Consider the following 21,607-nt stretch of genomic DNA (forward strand, 5'->3'; position numbering starts at 1 on the left):
TTTCTAGTTGATTCAGGGGCCACTCGCTCCTCTGTTTCCCTCTATCTGACATTACCTGCTCTTCAGAAGACCTTTTAGTCTCTGGGATAAAAGGGGACGTGTTTAAAGCAAAAGTCTTAGAAAGTATAAAAGTTAAATTCTAAGATCGATTGACTCATATCCAATTTTTATTGATCCCTGAGGCAGGAACTAACTTATTAGGAAGAGACTTAATGTTGAAGTTAGGCATAGTCTTACAAGTTAGCCCAAAAGGATTCCTTGCCTCATTAAATTTACTCACCACCACAGATGAGAAATGTATTCACATGATGTGAAGGAAACCAAGGAAAACTTCAGATTTCCACAATCCACATCAAGCTAAAAACCCCAGAGGAAGTGGTGAGGAGGAAGCAATTCTCTATCCCTTTAGAAGGACAGATAGGTTTAAAGCCCATAATTGAAAGTCTCATGAAAGATGGGCTTCTTGCGCCTTGTATGTCTCCTTATAACACCTCAATACTGCCCGTCAAGAAATCAGATGGGTCATACCGGTTAGTACAAAATCTTAGAGCTAGCAACCAAATAGTACAAACTATTCACCCTGTTGTCCCTAACCCTTGCACTATTCTCAGTAAAATTCCATCAATGGTTTACTGTAACAGATTCAAAGGATGCTTTCTGGGCATGTCCCCTAGCTGAAGATAGCCGAGGCACATTCACTTTTAAGTGGGAAGACACCCAGTCAGGGTAAAAACAACAGTATCGGTGGACAGTTTTGCCCCAAGGGTTTGCAGACTCACCCAACCTCTTTAGTCAGATTTTAGAACAAGTGCTAGAAAAGGTTTCTATTCCAAAGCACACATGCAAGCTCCAGTATGTTGATGATATCCTCATATCAGGAGAGGATGTAGAAAAAGTAACCAGTTTTTCCATACATATCCTTGATCATCTTCATTCTGAGGGGTTACAAGTCTCAAAGAAAAAGCTTCAGTATGTAGAACCTGAGGTCAAATATTTAGGCCATTTCATAAGTGCAGGCAAGTGGAGAATAGGGCCGGAGCAAGTTGAAGGCATTGTGTATTTACCCTTGCCTCAAACTAAGCTTGAGCTCAGAAAATTTCTAGAATTAGTTGGATACTGCCGCTTATGGATTGACTCACATGCCTTACACAGTAAGCTACTATACCAGAAGCCTACTTCAGAAAAACCTGACCATCTCCTGTGAACTTCTGAGGAAGTCGACCAAATTGAGGAATTAAAAGAAAGATATGACTGCCCTAGTTTTAGCTTCGCCTTCTCTAGAAAAGCCCTTTCACCTTTTTATCAATGTAAATAATGAAGTAGCTATAGGAGTGCTTACCCAAGAGCACAGTGGCCACTGGCAGCCGGTAGCATTCTTATCAAAGGTTTTAGACCCAGTCACTTGTGGATGGCCTCAATGCATCCAATCGGTTGCTGCTACGGCAACATTAGTTGAAGAAAGCAGAAAGTTAACTTTTGGGGGAAAGTTGACTGCAAGCACACCCCACGAGGTTAGATCAATACTAAATCAAAAAGGTGGGAGGTGGCTTACTGACTCCAGAATCCTGAAATATGAAGCTATTTTGCTAGAAAAAGATGATTTAACCTTAACTACTGATAATTCACTCAACCCAGCAGGTTTCTTAACAGGAGATCCAACTCTAAACAGGGAGCACCTATGTCTCAATTTAATTGACTACCAAACAAAGGTCAGACCAGACACAGGGGATACCACCTTCAAAACAGGATGACACTTACTCATAGATGGTTCCTCCTGGGTGATTGAGGGAAAAAGACACAATGGGTATTCAGTAATTGATGGGGAAACTCTTGAAGAAATAGAGTCAGGCAAACTGCCTAATAATTGGTCTGCCCAAACTTGTGAGTTGTTTGCACTCATCCAAGCTTTAAAGTAACTGCAGGAAGGAACCATCCATATTGATTCCAAATATGCCTTTGGGGTGGCCCATACATTTGGAAAAATTTGGACTAAACAAGGTCTTATTAATAGCAAAAGCCAAGACCTTGTTCACAAGGAGTTAATTACCCAAGTATTAGATAACCTTCAGTTTCCCGAAGAAATAGCTATTGTTCATGTTCCCAGACAACAGAAAAGCCTTTCTTTTGAAAGCTAGGGAAACAACTTAGCAGATCAGATAGCCAAGCAGGCTGCTGTTTCATCTGGAACGCCTGTCTTTCACTTAACCCCTTGTCTTCCTCTACTGTAGTCCCTGTCTTCTCAGCCGTGGAAAAAGAAAAATTAATAAAAATAGGGACCAAAGAAAACTCAGAAGGAAAATGTGTATTACCAGACCAAAGGGAAATGCTATCCAAACCTCTCCTGAGAGAAATCCTGTCTCACCTGCATCAAGGGACCCACTGGGGACCCAAAGCCATGTGTGACGTAGCTCTCAGAGTTCATGGGTGTATAGGAATTTATACCTTGGCCAAACAAGTCATGGACAGTTGCTTAATACGTAAAAAAACCAACAAACAAGTGATAAAGAAATCTCCCTTGCTGGGGAGGAATCCAGGGCTAAGACCATTCCAAAGTATTCAGAGTGATTACACTGAAATGCCCCCAATTGCTCATCTAAAGTATTTGTTATTAATAGTAGATCACCTCACTCACTGGATTGAAGCTATTCCCTTTTCAAATGCAACAGCCAATAATGTAGTAAAAGCACTAATTGAAAATACAGTGCCTAGATTGGGACTAACAGAGAACATTGACTCAGACAACGGAACCCATTTCACAGCACACATCATTAAAAAGTTGTCCCAAGACCTAGACATTAAATGGGAATATCATACACCTTGGCATCCATCTTCATCAGGGAGAGTAGACAGGATGAATCAAACTTTAAAAAATCACTTAACCAAATTAGTTCTAGAGACTCAGTTACCATGGACCAAATGTCTTCCTATTTATCGCCCTGTTAAGAATCCAAACTGCACCTCGGAAGGATATAGGCCTTTCTCCTTATGAAATGCCTTATGGACTGCCCTATTTACATTCCACTACCTATATCCCTACATTTGAGACAAAAGATCAATTCCTCAGGAATTACATCTTTGGTCTCTCCTTTACCTTCTCTTCTCTTAAAGCCAAAGGTCTCATGGTACAGGCGCCACTCCTAGAGCTACTGGTCCATTAGCACCAGCCCAGGGATCACATCCTCATCAAAAGCTGGAAAGAATGAAAACTTGAGCCAGCCTGGGAAGGACCCTATCTAGTGCTCCTGACCACTGAAACTGCAGTCTGGACAGCAGAGAAAGGATGGACCCATCACACTCAAGTCAAGAAAGCACCGTCCACCCCGAAGTCATGGGCCATTATTCCAGGGGAAAACCCCCTCAAACTAAAGCTAAGAAAAATTTAACTCTCTTCCATTCTTCTTTTCTCCTTCCAGTGCTGACCACCTTGTTATTAATGTAACTAAATCAAACACACCCCAAGTTATTACATTTGACGCTTGTCTAGTCATACCCTGTAGAGATCTCCAAAGTCAGAGGCAACTCTCAGCCTCAGAAAAGTATCTCTGCCCCTTTAAAGTGAAAGGCGCCCCCTACCAAGACTCTTGTTCCTTAATAAATATAGGAAAACAAGTCTGTCATAGCTGGAATGATGCCCTGTGGACAACTGAATATCAAGGCTGGACCTCATCAGCGAGTGGTTGTATATCCTTAAAACCATATATTCATTTCACCAAGGAAAGCACCTTCTCCAATTGCCAGTATAACCAATGTAATCCCATATAAATTTCTATTCTCATTCTCACCTCTACTGATCCTAAACCTACTTTAAGTCGCCTCTATGACATAGGAGCCAACTTGGCTGCACAGACTTCATAGGGTCTTTTAAAATACGTTTTATTAATCCTTCATTCTCTTCACCCCCTTCCTTCTCTTTTCCTTCTGAGCTTTCTTCTAATCAGACTGCCATCTCTTCTATACCTAATGATAATACTAAAGTAGATATTGTAACAGTAGATGATCTAAGGCAAACTTTAGCAATTGAAACAGGATATCAAGATGTAAACGCCTGGTTGGAATGGATCAAATAGTCTGTCTCACATTAAATAAAAGCAATTGTTATGCTTGTGCACATGGCCGGCCAGAGGCCCAGATCATCCCCTTTCCACTCAGATGGTCTCCCAGTCAACTGGGCTTGGGCTGCATGGTAGCTCTTTTCTAAGATTCCATGGCTTGGGGCAACAAATCGTGGCAAGGTCTCTCTCTGCTATATCCCAAAGTCTAACACCCTGCGGGTCAGCCCCCAAGGGCCATTCAGCTTCCGTCTTCCGTTCATTTCACCTCGTATCTCTCATGACAGGGAGAGAACTTAGTGTTCCTTGGAAGCTTAGCAGGATTCAGTGAGCTTAAGCCTTTCCAGGAGCTTACCCATCAGTCTCCCCTTAGTCATCCTCAAGCAGATGCATGGTGGTGGTGTGGTGGACCCTTACTGGGCACTCTGCCAGGTAACTGGAGAGGTACTTGTGCTCTTGTCCAATTGGCTATCCCTTTCACCCTGGCAGTTCATCAACCAGAAAAAGAAAAAACACAACACCGCAAAATAAGAGAAGCCCCTTTTGGGTCTTTTGACTCTGAAGTTTATTTAGATGCAATTGGAATCCCACGGGGGGTACCTGATAGATTCAAACCCTGAGATCAAATAGCTGCAGGATTTGAATCATTATTTCCATGGGTAACTATTAATAAAAATGTAGATTGGATAAATTATATCTACTATAATCAGCAATGATTTATTAATTACAGTAGAGATGCTGTCAAAGGAATAGTTGAGCAATTAGGACCTACTAGCCAAATGGCTTGGGAAAACAACATGGCCCTGGACATGATGTTAGCTGAAAAAGGTGGAGTTTGTATTATGATCAAAACCCAATGTTGTACCTTTATCCCAAACAATACTGCCCCCGACAGAAGCATAACAAAGGCCTTACAGAGATTGACTGCTTTGTCCAATGAACTAGCTAAAAATTCTAGAATTGATAGCCCTCTTTCAGGATGCCTAGAAAGATGATTTGGTAAATGGAAAGGAGTCCTGGCCCCAATCTTCATTTCTCTTGCAGTCATGATAGGTGTGCTTATTCTCGTTGGGTGTTGCATCATACCATGCATCCGTGGGCTAGTACAAAGGCTTATAAAGACAACACTCACTAAAACCTCCCTTAGTTCTCCTCCACCCTATTCAGATAAGCTTTTCCTTTTAGAAGACCAAGTTGAACAGCAAAGCCAGAACATGTTAAAAAGGTTTGAAGAGAAGAGATGATAAAAATTTAAAAGGGAGGAATTGTAAGATACAATGAATCTTTCTGAGTTTCTTTTCAAAAGGTTTAGCCTATTAACTTCCTTACCCTTTGTTCTCCAACTTAACTTTCTTGTTTCTCCTTGCCAACAGTTACTGTAAACAGCCTACCCCCTTCCCGTCAGTTCTAATCAATAACTCACATCTGTTCCCTTGGTTACCTGTACCTATCGTTCCCTTGAAACTGCACATCTCACACACTCCACCACTGTACCTCACATCCCCCTCCCTTCCATACTTAGAAAAATATTTACAAGTAGCCAATCAGATGAGCTCAGATTTTGTGGTCTGACCCCAGCCCACGGGGGAAGGACACAGAGATAGGGATTGCGTTGAGGATATAAAAACCCCCTGGTGTCCTTTGTTCAGTGTGCACTTCTGATCTTGATTGACACAAGTGGCACCCTTTTGCAAAAGTAAATTGCCTTGATGAGGAAACTAAATTTACATTTGAGTGATGTTTCTTTTGCGGCATCGGAAATTCATTTATAATAAGTTCAACTTAATATTTTTATGGTGGAAAAACATTTATCTGAAATGTACAGTTAATTTTAATTTTATTTTGATTTTCCTTTTATTAAGTTGGCTAAATATATACTTAAAGTATATATTATGGAGTACATAAACCTATTTTTGTACAATTTATATCACGTTCCTTCAATCTGTTCATTCTACTAAATATATATTCTTCTATGTATACTTATGATATAAACAGTGATGTTTAAAATGATTCTCACTAAATGTTAATAATGGTTATTTTAAGAGTAGTTAGAATTTGTGGTGGGTTTTTATTTCTTTTTTTGTAATTTTGTATTGCTTTAATTTTTCAAAACAAAAATGTATAATTTATAGAACAATAGCAAAGTCATTACTCTAAGATCAATAAAGGAAGAGACCAGTAACACGGAAAACAACGGAAAAGCAAGTGTGGAATATATGGGACCAAAGAATTTTCTAGCCTGTCTCCTGGATCTGCAGCTGGCTTCTTTCAAACTGTCTGAGTGCCTTTATGATGCAAATAAAAGGATTAATTCCCCTGATGTTTTGCTACTGAGCCAGACCTTTACATGTTCAAAAATATGGTCACTATATTGCTGACTATGTCCACTGAAGTTGGAAATAAAATGCACAACTATAATTTTTGAAGATATGGTTTGCCAACTAGCAGCACTGGCATCACCTGGGTATTTGTTAGATATTCAGAATCTCACCTTACCTGACATACTCAGTCAGAATTTGCACGGTGACAAGATCCCCTGAAAGATCTGTATAAACATTTAAGCTTGAAAAGCACTGCTTTAAAAGATCGAATGTCTCAGTTTTCCAATAAGGATATTGAACAGTGGCTTACATAAAGCTATAGAGATTAATCCTATAGTGGGTTTGCAGAAAGGAGAAAAAAAGATTTTTTTCTGAGCACATGACATTATTCATTCCACAATTTAGCTGTGTTTTATAGGCTATGGGGACCATCTTTGGTGCGGCTGGGCATCCACACATTTTTAAACATATTCAGTGTGATATCAGGGGATTTCCAGGAAAACAGACACAACGGTTGATAGTTAAAGAAGAAAAGGGAAAGCTTTCTTGTTTGCTGGCTTGTTTTGTTAGAGCAAGATATGAAGAATCAGGCTGAGGGCAGAGTTAATTAGCATTATCTAAAGTGAAAAAAAAAATAGCATTACCTGCAAGAGTTCTCAGCACTTGTAATTCTTTTTCCAAACTGTCTAAGGTATGTTGATCAGTAGTGTCATCTAAGGAAAGCTCATTCTGGTCAGTAATATCAACATATTCAATTTCTGAAATTTCAGAAGCAGCTCTAGATAATGATTGAGCAGCTGCACTTCTTGATCGAGGATGAGAGGATGAAAGGCAGCTGGAGCTTTCTTTAACAGAGTTGCAAAGTGGAAAATTTGCTGTTGAAGGTCTCTGTGATTTCTGACCTAAAATTAAAAGTAAAAAGTTTTTAAATCAACTTTTAAAAATTTGAATGAGTACTTAAAGATACAAAATACCAGGTCCCTGCATACAGAGAAGTTAAGTTCATGTAACAGAGTTTATGAAAAGTTAACTTTGACTATCACCCTTTCTAGCTAACCACATTTTCTTAATCTCAAATTACTTTTCCAATGTCATAAAGAACACTTCTGTGTATTTTTTTTCCTAATTTTCCTACATTCAGAGGAAAACAAAATAATTTTAATATTCACAAAGGAAAATACCTATAAACTAAGTCAACTTCATAGAGAAACAACACACAATTTTATAACGTATTCCAAAGCCAAGCACCACGACATGTGTCTTAAATTCCAGGACAATACCACACTTATTACCTTGTAAGAAAAAAACCCTTAGAAAAAGCATCGTGCCACTTCCTAGTGAACCAATTTTACTTGATGATGTGTAATTTATTCTTACATTTAAAAATATGGCAACAAAAGAGACTAATTTACAAAATCTATATGAATATCTGGAAAAACACAGGCTTTAAAGAAATTGAGATCACTTCTCTAATTTTCCTAAGGATGAGCTCACTCTCTTCTGGAAAAGTTCCAGAAGCACCGATCTAAGTCAGGTTATTACATTGTTCCTCTAGGACAGTCGCTACTTTGTCTTCACCTGTTTTGAAAGTTGACTTAGTTGGTTTCTTCAACATGTTTGCTTCTTTCACAGTAGGAAAAAAAAATCTCTTCAAATCTTATACTAACACAACATAACTAATTTCTAATTTGGTATTTCTCACAAAATATTACTTAATAAGGCCAAGACAGTTTTCTTTCAAGGTACATACCTAAAAATTCATAGGGCAGGTAAATGCTTTAATGTAATAAATTATTGTTCTGATTTAGGTAAATATATTTATAGTAAACATAATTATATTATAAGATAACTTTTCACTCCCTTAACACAAACTGGCTTTGTAAAACTATTAGGTGGGTGCAATTGTCATTATCATAAAAACCCTAATTTGATGGAACCTATGCCATATAACATTGTTCTCACTCTAGTGACTCAACGAAAAATATACAATTCAAAAAAGTGACTACAGGCAGTAATCATGTGTTAAATATTTAATGACTATTGAGTTGTTTTTTGGGGGTTTTGGGGTTTTTTTTTTGAGAAGGAGTCTTGCTCTGTTGCTAGGCTGGAGTGCAGTGGCACGATCTTGGCTCACTGCAACCTTTGCCTCCCAGGTTCAAGCTATTCTCCTGCCTCAGGCTCCCAAGCTGGGATTACAGGCACGTGCCACCACACCCAGCTAATTTTCATATTTTTTAGCAGAGATGGGGTTTCACCATGTTGGCCAGGATGGTCTTGATCTCCAGACCTCACGATCCGCCTGCCTCAGCATGCGAAAGTGGAGTTTGTCTTTTTTTAACTTAAAAAAAACTACTTCAAATGTGTCTAATACCTCAAGAAGACTTTCAATACAGTATGTAATTATTTAAGCAATCAAAATTGGCCAAGGTAAGTCTCAAAGGGTACCAACTTTGGTGAAAATTTCAGAAATCAATTTTTAAAATAATTTTTATTGAAATAAAATTATGAATAAGTTAAAATAAGACTGATCTTTTGTGTCTATTTGGGCTCAGATAAAAATAACGGGCTAAAATATGCCTAAGTGTTAAAAACATATATATATATATATATATATATATATATATATATATATATAAAATTATCCCTGAGAATTATTTTTTATTTTTATGACTATAAGTTAGAAATGATTTCCTCTTTTATCTACATGTAAAGAACCATATTTATAGCAATCAAGAACCAAACTCTCCACGTCTACATAAGGAAGCAATAGTACAGGCAATAACAGTAGCTGCACAAGTCAGTGAGTGTAACAATAATTCACAATATAAATCAAAAGTTCTGCTCTATGGGGTAAACCACACTTTAGTATCTATACTATGATATGTCTCAATCAAGGTAAAATTTAAAGGAATTTACAACTCTTACTTTAAAAAAACAAACCAAAGGAAAATGCTATGAGTAAGGACTGGACTTCCGCCAATTCACAGAAATGAAGAAAGAAAAATTTAATACAATGTAGATGCCCTTCAGAAAATCTGGAAGAGTACAAACACTTATAAGAACATTTGATTGCCACAGTATTTAAAGGTAATTGATCCCCATTGAGAAAAAGTACAGAAAGGACAGGTCAGACTTATGCTTAGCACCCAGCAAGGAAACAGACTATCTTTCTTACTGGAAATATGCTCAAAGTGTAATTTAAAGTAACTAAAACACAGAAGGAGATAGAAGAGGCCCCAATTTTATTATTGATTTTTTTAATTGTTCTTTTAAGCCAATATAACATTCTTTCTAATGTTTAATATATAAGGGTACTAATGTTACTGTTAAGATATAACATAACAAACACTGGCACTAGTTAAAAATGCCATGATTGAGGGGATCATTCCATAATTTTTTTTAAAAATCTCAATTTGTAGATTAAAAGCATAAGAAGTTACTTTTGGAGTAACATGCGCCATCACTGTCAATGTAATCATAAGAAATTATTGATTAACACTGATCAGTTATATTCTAAATGTAACAAAATTAATTTTCCTTGCTGTTAACTGAAGAATAGATGCTCTATGATTACTAATAAAACTAAGCCAACTATTGGGAAGATAAAATTCAATAGTGCCTTTAAATTATATTAATGGGTACAATATTACTGGTAAGGATATAAAAAATAGGAGTAATTCACTGAATGATAATCGTTATTGCTATTTTAAATATAACATTAGAATTAGATGAAATGTAACTATAGCAACATGATTTTAGGTAGTGTTTTAACAACAAATAATATTCTTATCAAGGGACCCAGTATTTTGATCTTAAATAAAGTTTGCAAAACACTGTTGTCTATTGACATTCATGTTCCATGTATCAACTGCTGAGAATTTATACATAAAAAGAATTCTTAGAAATGTATTCTCTAAGAACAATGCTGCTAAATAAAATTTGTATATAAATTTAAGAATTCTTAGAAAATACATTTCTAAGAATTCTTAAATTTATATACAAATTTTATTTAGCAGCATGGTTAAGTGGAAAGAATACTAAACTAGGTAGCTAAGAATGTTATTGTGTTATCTTATAGAATTAGAAATCAGCTTATGACCTGTGAAATACAAAATTCAGGAACTGGATAGTAGAATGTCTTAAAATCCTTCCAACTCTGAGAGCTTATGAATTAATACTCAATCAAATTCAATTATAAAATTATTTATCACCCTCTAAAACTGCCAAGCACTGTGTCAGGATTGGGGTATTCAAAAGGGAGTAAGACATTGCCTCTACCCTCAAGTTGCACTCCAAACTAACACACAGTTCTACTAGCCTACTCTACTAATTGGAAAACACTCACTGAGCACTTACAATAGGCCAGGCCCTGTTCTATTACTGAAGATACACCAATGAACAGGACAGACTAGTCCTTGATTTCTTTCCAACCAAGGGTAAGAGAGAGCAGGAAAAAAGCTAATAAGATGATGTTAAATAGTGATAGCTTTTACAAGAAAAATAAAAGAAGGTAAATGTGATAGAGGGACTCAAGAGACCAGCACTAGATAGGGTAGTGTCGGAAGGTCTCTCTATGGAGGTAGCATCTGGACTGAGGCTGAATAATGGAAAAGAACCAATCATATGAAGAGTGTGAGAATGGAGAGGGAAATTTCAGAGCATCCTGGATAAGAGGTAAGATCTAATTCTAAGGCTAAGAAGTGAGTAAGAGAGTGGCTTAAGAACAGAAAGAAAGCAAATGTGGCTACAGCGTAGGAGAAGATGCAGTTAGGAGAGATGGGTAGCCAACCAAGGTGTTGCTGTGTGATACATGGTAAGGCATACTTTTTTCTACTTTCTATAGGAATCCATGGAATGCTTTAGACAATAGAATGGCATAATATAATATATGGCTTACATTTATGGAAAGTATGATTCACTTCCTATAAATATCAATACTGTTATGAGTAAAAACAATTCACTCACTGACTATAAATAGTAGAATATAATGGAAATGAATTATAGCAACATGGTTTTGGGAGAAGTAAAAGTGAAAATGGGAGACAAATGAGAGATGAAGACAAATGGCTTGGACTAATCTTGAATAGTGAAGGTAAAAGTGTTTAGAGTTGGGCTTGATTTTAGAGCTGAAATCAGCAGAATCTAAAGATAAATAGGATGCATTGAGTGAGAGGCAAGATGACTCCCAAATTTCAGACTTAATCAATGTTTGGACAGAGTTGCCATTTCCAGAGGCAGGAAGATGGTGTGGGGGAGGATTAAGTTGTGGCAGAGATGAGAAGAATGAATGAACTTGCTGCTAAACACACATAGCTACGATGTTTTTACATTCACAACTTTTTAATTTTTATGGAAATAGGAATTCCTTTACATACTGGCATCAGTGTAGAATACAAGATTTCTATAACCTGTGACAGAGCCAGGCAATTTTTAGTTTATTTTAGGCCACTATCCCTGTTCAGAAAGCCATTTCCTACCTTCTCTGACTGGTAAATATTATAACTTCTTAAAGACTCAACTGAATGTTACCTAGTCTCTAATATCTTGCCAATCTACACTTTTCAACAGCAAAGTCATTATGTTATTATCCCTATTTCTGAAAAAAACCTTGCTTATATATCTAACTATTATAGCCAATAGGACATATTATCGTTAATTACCTACTAAGGTCCAAAAGTAAATTACTCATAGGTCTTTTTATAAAACTTATATGTGGTATAATTTACATATTCACACACACATTTTATATATATATCAAAAAATGTATAGCACTTTTCTCAAAATATGGTATTCAGGCTATCTATATTAGCATAACAGGGAGTTGTTGTTGTTCAAAAAATAAATGCAATTTCCTAGGCATTATCTCAGCCTTAATTAATCAGAATCCCTGAGAGTCAGATCCAGAAATCTGCTTTGCAAGAGGTTTCCCAGGTGATTATGCCCACACTGACTTTTGAGAAACTTTTATACTGGACTCTAAGCTCTTGAGCAATAGAGATAAGAGTTTGTTTTGTATAAGCAGTGTCTGGCAGTAGTGCTTCAACAAATGTTTTTTATAGAAAATTATTGATTTTGACTGATCTGTCCAAATTGATACTTAAAAGCATTTCACTACTGATTTGTAGATTTGTCTTTGTAATAAATTTCTCATAGCATGCATATGAATTTGTTTGCATCAATATACAGTGACTTTTAACAGTTCTTTCTGATTGCCTCAGAGGGAAGCAACCAGAATTTTTGAAGTTGCTGTAGACTTTGATGTAAAAATAGGCATCTAATTATAGAGCCAAAAAAAATCATAAATACATTGTTTTCTCCCTAAAAAATTTTATATCTGACAGGTTCTCAACATAAATGCATATGGAAAGGATCTAAGCTAGCCAGAGTTATAATCATAGATTTTAGGGCAAGAGAGACATATATATCTTATATAGAGAGACAAATCATATGCAATTAAATTTCTGCCTTGAAGATAGCCTTTAAACCAAGGCAAATAGCCCCCTTTCTCAAGTATTCCACCTAAACTGTGAGCTCAATAAGATCAGGGAATATTACTTATGTATCTCTTTTATCCTCAGAGCCAAGCCAAGTGCTAACATCCTCAAAATATATGCTGAATTAACTGAATTAATTAGTTATCTACTACAACTTCCTACTTTGGCATAAAGCAAACCCACTATAGCTGGTATAATGGGATAACAGTAATGTCCTAATAATACTAGTGATTTTAATGATGTTGTATGCTCTGTATACACTCATTAGGAAAGTATTAAAATAGACATTCAGTATGTCAAAAGAATTATTCTATGGAAAATCTTATAATTACTTTGTTTAGAGAATAGAGTTAATGAACTGAAATGAAGATTCCAGGGTTAATACATACAGAATTATATTTAGAACTAAGCTTTCTCAATCCCAGCGATAAGCAGCATCTTAACCTAAGTCAATCATTTCACATATGGCTCTGTCTGATCATAATATATATCAAGTGAAAGAGTATGCAAAATCTGTTATAAACATACTGCTTCCTGAGTGAGTAATGAAACTGAGTATGTATTTTATAAGGATTGTTCAAAATATGCCATATCCTCAACTACATTTTGCAAATATTATTTCCTAATACATTGTCATAGAAAATAACTAAGACGATAATTCATGCCTTTGGAAAAATGAGCCCACTTGTTTTTATGCTTTGGTTTTGGAAGAAAAGTTGAGGATATTTAGTTAAAATGAATGAATTTAAATTACAGAACTTCAAAAACTAAATTTCAGGTGCCTACTAAACTGCTAAAAAAGCAAACTACTAAAGGAAGTAAGCTGCCAACACGGCACTGCTGCCTTTGAGTCAATGTTACCCATCTTTTGCTGTTTTCTACTTGATGATGGACTCTGAGCACCCTGCAGAACACCCAAGACAACTGCATTATCAGCATATTCACTTAAGCTATGGTCTGGAATCCATTCTCTGTCTTCTGAAATTGAAAAATAGTAAGATAATATAAAGTTTGAAAAGAAGAAAATCCATTTTATTAGTTTTATATTTATGTCTTACTGGACAATATTTAACTGAATAAAGAATATTTATAACAGTGATATATATTATGAAATGCAAAATCTTATTACAAAATAAAAATCATTAAATTAATATATTTTAATTTTAAAAATTTAAAAAGTGTATAACAATGCAACATAAAGTATAATTGTTTCTACATGAATAAACACATTTGAATACATAAGATGCCTAAGAATATAGATGACACCAAGATCTAGCTTTCAAAATGGAAACAAAAAATCATGAAGAGAAGATGGCCAAATAGGAACAGCTCCAGTCTGCAGCTCCCAGTGATACTGACACAGAAGGCGGGTGATTTCTGCATTTCCAACTGAGGTACGTCTCATGGGGACTGGTTCATCTCATTGGGACTGGTTGGACAGTGGGTGCAGCCCAAGGAGGGCAAGCAAAAGCAGGGTGTGGTGTCACCTCACCCAAGAAGGCAAGGGATTGGGGAACTCCCTCTCCTAGCCAAGGGAAGCTATTAGGGACTGTACCGTGCACTCTGGCTCAGATACTGTGCTTTCCCACGGTCTTCGCAACCCTCAGACCAGGAGATCCCCTCTGGTGCCTACACCACCAGGGACCCGGGTTTCCAGCACAAAACTGGGTGGCCACTTGAGCAGACAACGAGCTAGCCACAGGAGTTTATTTCTCATACCCCAGTAGCACCTGGAACACCAGTGAGACAGAAGCCAGGGGAGTGAAGCCAGGGAGCCAAGTGGTTTGGTTCATTGGTTCCCACCCCCATAGAGTCCAGCAAGCTAAGATCCACTGGCTAGAAAGTCTCACTGCCAGCACAGCAGTCTGAGCTCGACCTGGGATGCTTGAACTTGGTGAGGGGAGAGGTGTCTGCCATTACTGAGGCTTGAGTGGGTGGTTTTATCCTCACAGTGTAAACAAAGCCACTGGGAAGTTCAAACTGGGCGGAGCCCACCACAGCTCAGCAAGGCCACTGTGGCCAGATTGCCTTCTCAAGAGTCCCTCTCTGAAAAAAATGCAGCAGCCCCAGTCGGAGACTTATAGATAAAACCTCCACCTCCCTGGGACAGAGCACCGGGGGGAAGGGGCAGTTGTAGGTGTAGCTTCAGAAGACTTAAACATCCCTGCCTGGCAGCTCTGAAGAGAATAGCAGATCTCCCAGCACAGCATTTGAGCTCTGATAAGGAACAGACTGCCTCCTCAAGTGTATCCTGACTAGGAGACAACTCCTAGTAGAGGCCGACAGACACCTCTTACAGGAGAGCTCTGGCTGGCATCTGGTGGGTGCCCCTCTGGGACGAAGCTTCCAGAGGAAGGAACAGGCAGCAATCTTTGCTGTTCTGCAGCTTCTGCTAGTGATACCCAGGCAAACAGAGTCTGGAGTGGACCTCCAGCAAACTCCAGCAGACCTGCAGCAGAGGAGCCGGACTGTTAGAAGGAAAACTAACAAACAGAAAGGAATAGTAAAAACATCAACAAAAAGAACATCCACTCAGAGACCCCATCTGAAGGTCATCGACTTCAAAGACCAAAGGTAGATAAATCCATGAAGATGGGGAGAAACCAGTGCAAAAGGGCTGAAAATTCCAAAAACCTGAATGCCTCCTTTCCTCCAAAGGATCACAACTCCTCACCACCAAGGGAACAAAACTGGATGGAGAATGAGTTTGACAAATTGACAGAAATAGGCTTCAGAAGGTGGGTAATAACAAACTCTTCTGAGCTAAAGGGGCATGTTCTAACCCAATGCAAGGAAGCTAAGAACCTTGAGAAAAGGTTAGTCAAATTGCTAACCGGAATAAATAGTTTAGAGAAGAACATAAATGACCTGCTGGAGCTGAAAAACACAGCACAAGAACTTCATGAAGCATACACAAGTGTCAATAGCCAAATAGATCAAGCGGAAGAAAGTATATCAGATATTAAAGATCAACTCAATTAAATAAAGCGAGAAGACAAGGTTAGAGAAAAAAGAATGAAAAGAAATGAACAAAGCCTCCAAGAAATATGGGACTATGTGAAAAGACCAAATCTACATTTTATTGGTGTACCTCAAAGTGACGGGGAGAATGGAACCAAGTTGGGAAACACTCTTCAGGATATTATCCAAGAGAACTTCCCCAACCTACCAAGACAGGCCAACATTCAAATTCAGGAAACACAGAGAACACCAAAAAGATATTCCTTGAGAAGAACAACCCCATGACACATAATCATCAGATTCACCAAGGTTTAAATGAAGGAAAAAATGTTAAGGGCAGCCAGAGAGAAAGGTTGAGTTACCCACAAAGGGAGGCCCATCAGACTAACATCAGATCTCTCGGCAGATACCCTACAAGCCAGAATAGAGTAGGGATCAATATTTAACATACTTAAAGAAAAGAATTTTCAACCCAGAATTTCACATCCAGCCAAACTAAGCTTCATAAGCAAAAGAGAAATAAAATCATTTACAGACAAGCAAATGCTGAGAGATCTTGTCACCACCAGGCCTGCTTTACAAGAGCTTCTGAAGGAAGCACTAAATATGGAAAAGAACAAATGGTACCAGCCACTGTAAAAACCTACCAAATTGTAAAGACCATTGACGCTATGAAGAAACCGCATCCACTAATGGGCAAAATAAACAGCTAGCATCATAATGGCAGGATCATATTCACACATAACAATACTAACCTTAAATGTAAACAGGCTAAATTCCCCAACTAAAAGACACAGACTCGCAAATTGGATAAAGAGTCAAGACCCATCAGTGTGCTGTATTCAGGAGACCCATCACACGTGCAAAGACACACATAGGCTCAAAGTAAAAGAAAGGAGGAAATTTTACCAACCAAATGGAAAGCGGAAAAAAAGCAAGGGTTGCAATCCTAGTCTCTAATAAAACAGACTTTAAACCAATAAAGATCAAAAAAGACAAAGAAGGCCATTACATAATGGTAAAGGGATCAATGCAACAAGAAGAGCTAACTATCCTAAATATGTATGCATCCAATACAGGAGCACCCAGATTCATAAAGCAAGTTCTTGGAGACTACAAAGAGATGTAGACTCCTATACAATAATAGTGGGAGACTTTAACACCCCACTGTCAATATTAGACAGATCAATGAGACAGAAAATTAACAAGGATATCCAGGACTTGAACTCAGCTCTGGACCAAGTGGACCTAATAGACATCTACGGAGCTCTCCACCCCAAATCAACAGGATATACATTCTTCTCAGCACCACATCACATTTATTCTAAAATTGACTACATAATTGGAAGTAAAACACTCCTCAGCAAATGCAAAAGAATGAAAAGCATAACAGTCTCTCAGACCACAGTGCAATCAAATTAGAACTCAGGATTAAGAAAATCACTCAAAACTGCACAACTACATGAAAACTGAACAACCTGCTCCTGAATGACTACTGAGTAAATAACGAAATGAAGGCAGAAATGAAGATGTTCTTTGAAACCAATGAGAGCAAAGACACAATGTACCAGAATCTCTGGGACACATTTAATGCAGTGTGTAGAGGGAAATATATAGCACTAAATGCCCACAAGAGAAAGCTGGAAAGATGTAAAATTGACATGCTAACATCACAATTAAAAGAATTATAAAAGCAAGAGCAAACAAATTCAAAAGCTAGCAGAAGACAAGAAATAACTAAGATCAGAGCAGAACTGAAGTAAATAGAGACACAAAAAACGCTTCAAAAAACCAATGAATCCAGGAGCTGTTTATTTGAAAACACCAACAAAGTAGATAGACCAGTAACCAGACTAATAAAGAAGAAAAGAGAGAAGAATCAAATAGATGCAATAAAAATGACAAAGGGGATATCACCACCAATCCCACAGAAATACAAACTACCATCAGAGAATACTATAAACACCTCTATGCAAATAAAGTAGAAAATCTAGAAGAAATGGATAAATTCCTGGACACATACACCCTCCCAAGATTAAACCAGGAAGAAGTTGAATCCCTGAATAGACCAAAAACAAGTTCTGAAATTGAGGCAGCAATTAATAGCCTACCAACCAAAAAAAGTCCAGGACCAGATGTATTCATAGCTGAATTTTACCAGAGGTACAAAGAGGAGCTGGTACCACTCCTTCTGAAACTATTCCAAACAATAGAAAAACAGGGACTCCTCCCTAACCTATTTTATGAGGCCAGCATCATCCTGATACCAAAACCTGGCAGAGACAAAACAAAAAAAGAACATTTCAGGCCAATATCCCTGATGAACATCTATGTGAAAATCCTCAATAATACTGGCAAACCAAATCCAGTAGCACATCAAAAAGTTTATCCACAATCAAGTCAGCTTCATCCCTGGATGCAAGGCTGGTTCAACAAATGCAAATCAATAAATGTAATCCATCACATAAACAGAACCAATGACAAAAAACATGATTATCTTAATAGATGCAGAAAAGGCCTTCAACAAAATTCAACAGCACTTCATGCTAAAATCTCTCAATAAAACTAGCTATTGATGAAACATATCTCAAAATAATAAGAGACATTTATGACAAACCCACAGCCAATATCATATGGAATGGGCAAAACCTGGAAGCATTCCTTTTGAAAACCGGCACAAGACAAGGATGCCCCCTGTCATCACTCCTATTCAACATAGTATTGGAAGTTCTGGCCAGGGCAATCAGGCAAGAGAAAGAAATAACAAGTATTCAATTAGGAAAAGAGGAAGTCAAATTGTCTCTGTTTGCAGATGACATGATTGTATATTTAGAAAACCCCATTGTCTCAGCCCAAACCTCCTTAAGCTGATAAGCAACTTCAGCAAAGTCTCAGGATACAAAATCAATGTGCAAAAATCACAAGCATTCCTATACACCTATAACAAACAGAGAGCCAAATAATGAGTGAGCTCCCATTACAATTACTACAAAGAGAATAAAATACCTAGGAATACGATTTACAAGGGATGTGAAGAACCTCTTCCAGGAGAACTACAAACCACTGCTCAAGGAAATAAGAGAGGACACAAACAAATGAAAAAACATTTCATGCTCATGGATAGGAAGAATCAATATCATGAAAATTGTCATACTGCTGAAAGTAATTTATAGATTCAATCCTATCCCCATCAAGCTACCATTGACTTCTTCACACGTTTGGAAAAAAATTACTTTAAATTTCATATGGAACCAAAAAAAGAGCCCGCATAGCCAAGACAACCCTAAGCAAAAAGAACAAAGCTGGAAGCATCACACTACCTCACTTTAAACTATACTACAAGGCTACAGTAACCCAAAACAGCATTGTACTGGTACCAAAACAGATATATAGACCAATGGAACAGAATACAGCCCTCAGAAATTATGCCACACGTCTACAACCATCTGATCTTTGACAAACATGGCAAAAACAACTAAAAGAAAATGATTCCCTATTTAATAAATGCTGTTGGGAAAAGTGGCTAGCCATAGGCATAAAATTGAAACTGGATCCCTTCCTTACACCTTATACAAAAATTAACTCAAGGTAGGTTAAAGACTTAAATGTAAGAAGGAAAACCATAAAAACCCTAGAAGGAAACCTGGCAATACCATTTAGGACATAGGCGTGGGCAAAGGCTTCATGACTAAAACACCAAAAGCAATGGCAACAAAAGCCAAAATAGACAAATGGGATCTAATTAAACTAAAGAGCTTCTGCACAGCAAAAGAAACTATCATCAGAGTGAACAGACAACCTACAGAATGGGAGAAAATTTTGGCAATCCGTCCATTGGACAAAGGGCTAATATTCAGAATCTAAAAGGAACTTAAATTTACAAGAAAAAAACAAACAACCCCATCCAAAAGTAGGCAAAGGATATGACAGACACTTCTGAAAAGAAGACATTTATGCAGCCAACAAACAAACAAACAAAAAGCTCATCATCACTGGTCATTAGAGAAATGCAAATCAAAACCACAATGAGATACCATCTTACGCCAGTTAGAATGGTGATCATTAAAAATTCAGGAAACAACAGATGCTGGAGAGGATGTGGAGAAATAGGAATTCTTTTACACTGTTGGTGGGAGTGTAAATTAGTTCAACCATTGTGGAAAACAGTGTGGTAATTCCTCAAGGATCTAGAACTAGAAATACCATTTGACCCAGCAATCCCATCACTGGGTATATACCCAAAGGATTATAAATCATTATATTATAAAGACACATGCACACATATGTTTATTGCAGCACTGTTCACAATAGCAGACTTGGAACCAACCGAAATGCCCATCAATGATAGACTGAATAAAGAAAGTGTGGTACATATATACCATGGAATACTACACAGCCATAAAAAAGGATGAGTTCATGTCCTTTGCAGGGACATGGATGACACTGGAAACCATCATTCTCAGCAAACTATCACAAGAACAGAAAACCAGACACCACATGTTCCCACTCATAAATGGGAGCTGAACAATGAGAACACATGGACACATCAAACACTGGAGCCTGTCGGGGGGTGGTGGGATAAGGGAGGGATAGCATTAGGAGAAATCCCTAATGTAGTGATGGGTTGATGGATGCAGCAAACCACCATGGCACGTGTATACCTATGTAACAAACCTGCATGTTCTGCATATGTACCCAGAATTTAAAGTAAAATCAAAAAAAAAAAATCATGAAGAAACAAAAAATTGGAATATATATATATATATATATAACTAGTAAGGAGATTAAATCTGTTAACAAAAATTTGCCAATAATGAAAAGTCCTGGACCTAATTGCATCACTGGTGAGTTCTATCACACACTTGAAGAAATAACACCTGTCATCAAACTTTTCCAAAAGATTGAAGAGGAGGGACATCAACTCACTGATACTAATGCCAAACAAAGACACTACAAGTAAAGAAAACATCAGAACAATGTCATTTATAATCAGTGATGTAAAAATCTTCAAAGTACAAGCAAACCAAATTTGGCAGCATATTAAAAACTGTTATACATCATGATCAAATAAAATTTATTTCTGAAATGTAAGGATGGTTCAGCATATGAAAATCCATCAGTGTAATACACCACATTTATAGAATGAAAGAAAAAAACAGATAATCATCTCAATTTATGCACAAAAAGCATTTGACAAAATCCAACACACTTTTATGATAAGAACACCCAACAAACTAGGAACAAAAGGGAAATGCCTCTACATAATAAAAGTAATATGCTAATAACCCACAGCAAACATCAAACTCAATGGTGAAAAATAGAACAATTTCTAAGATCTAGAGCAAGGCAAGGATGCCTGCTTTTGCTACTTCTATTCGATATAAGTAGCCAGAACAGACAAGAAAAAGAAATAAAAGACATTTGAATTAGAAAGGAAGAAGTAAAATTATCTTTGTTCACAGATGATGTGATCTTATATGTAGAAAACACTAAAGATTCAACAAAAATATGTTAGAATAAATGAAATCAGCAACGTAGTAGGATACAAAGTCAATAAGCACATACCAGTTGTATTTCTATATGCTAACAATAAACAATCTGAAAAGGAAATTAAAGAAACAATTCCATTCACAATAGCATAAAAAAGAAACAAACTTAGAAATCAACATAACCAAGGAGGTGAAAGACTTATGCAATGAAAAGTATAAAACATTGCTGAAAGAAATTAAAGAAGACACACATAAAAAGAAACATATCTAATGTTCATGAACTGGAAGAGTTA

General features: G+C 37.1%; 1 protein-coding gene across 5 annotated transcripts in view; it reads right to left on the reverse strand.

Annotated features, from left to right (window-relative positions):
* ZBBX (zinc finger B-box domain containing) overlaps positions 1 to 21,607 on the reverse strand; it is a 141,049-nt gene that overhangs the window by 35,835 nt on the left and 83,607 nt on the right. For 3 of the 5 annotated variants that reach the window (XM_054552947.2, XM_054552944.2, XM_054552946.2), the window contains exons 17-18: positions 13,726 to 13,842; positions 7,015 to 7,272 (exon numbers count right to left, since the gene is read on the reverse strand). In XM_054552947.2, coding sequence (XP_054408922.2) covers positions 7,015 to 7,272; positions 13,726 to 13,842 — 375 coding nt within the window. Of the gene's footprint in view, positions 1 to 4,220; positions 4,532 to 7,014; positions 7,273 to 13,725; positions 13,843 to 21,607 lie in introns of those variants that run through there. The other 2 variants (XM_054552948.2, XM_054552945.2) reach the window with 2 other exon arrangements.

This window comes from Pongo abelii, chromosome 2 (genome assembly GCF_028885655.2).
Source record: "Pongo abelii isolate AG06213 chromosome 2, NHGRI_mPonAbe1-v2.0_pri, whole genome shotgun sequence".
In the NCBI taxonomy this organism is placed as follows: domain Eukaryota; kingdom Metazoa; phylum Chordata; class Mammalia; order Primates; family Hominidae; genus Pongo; species Pongo abelii.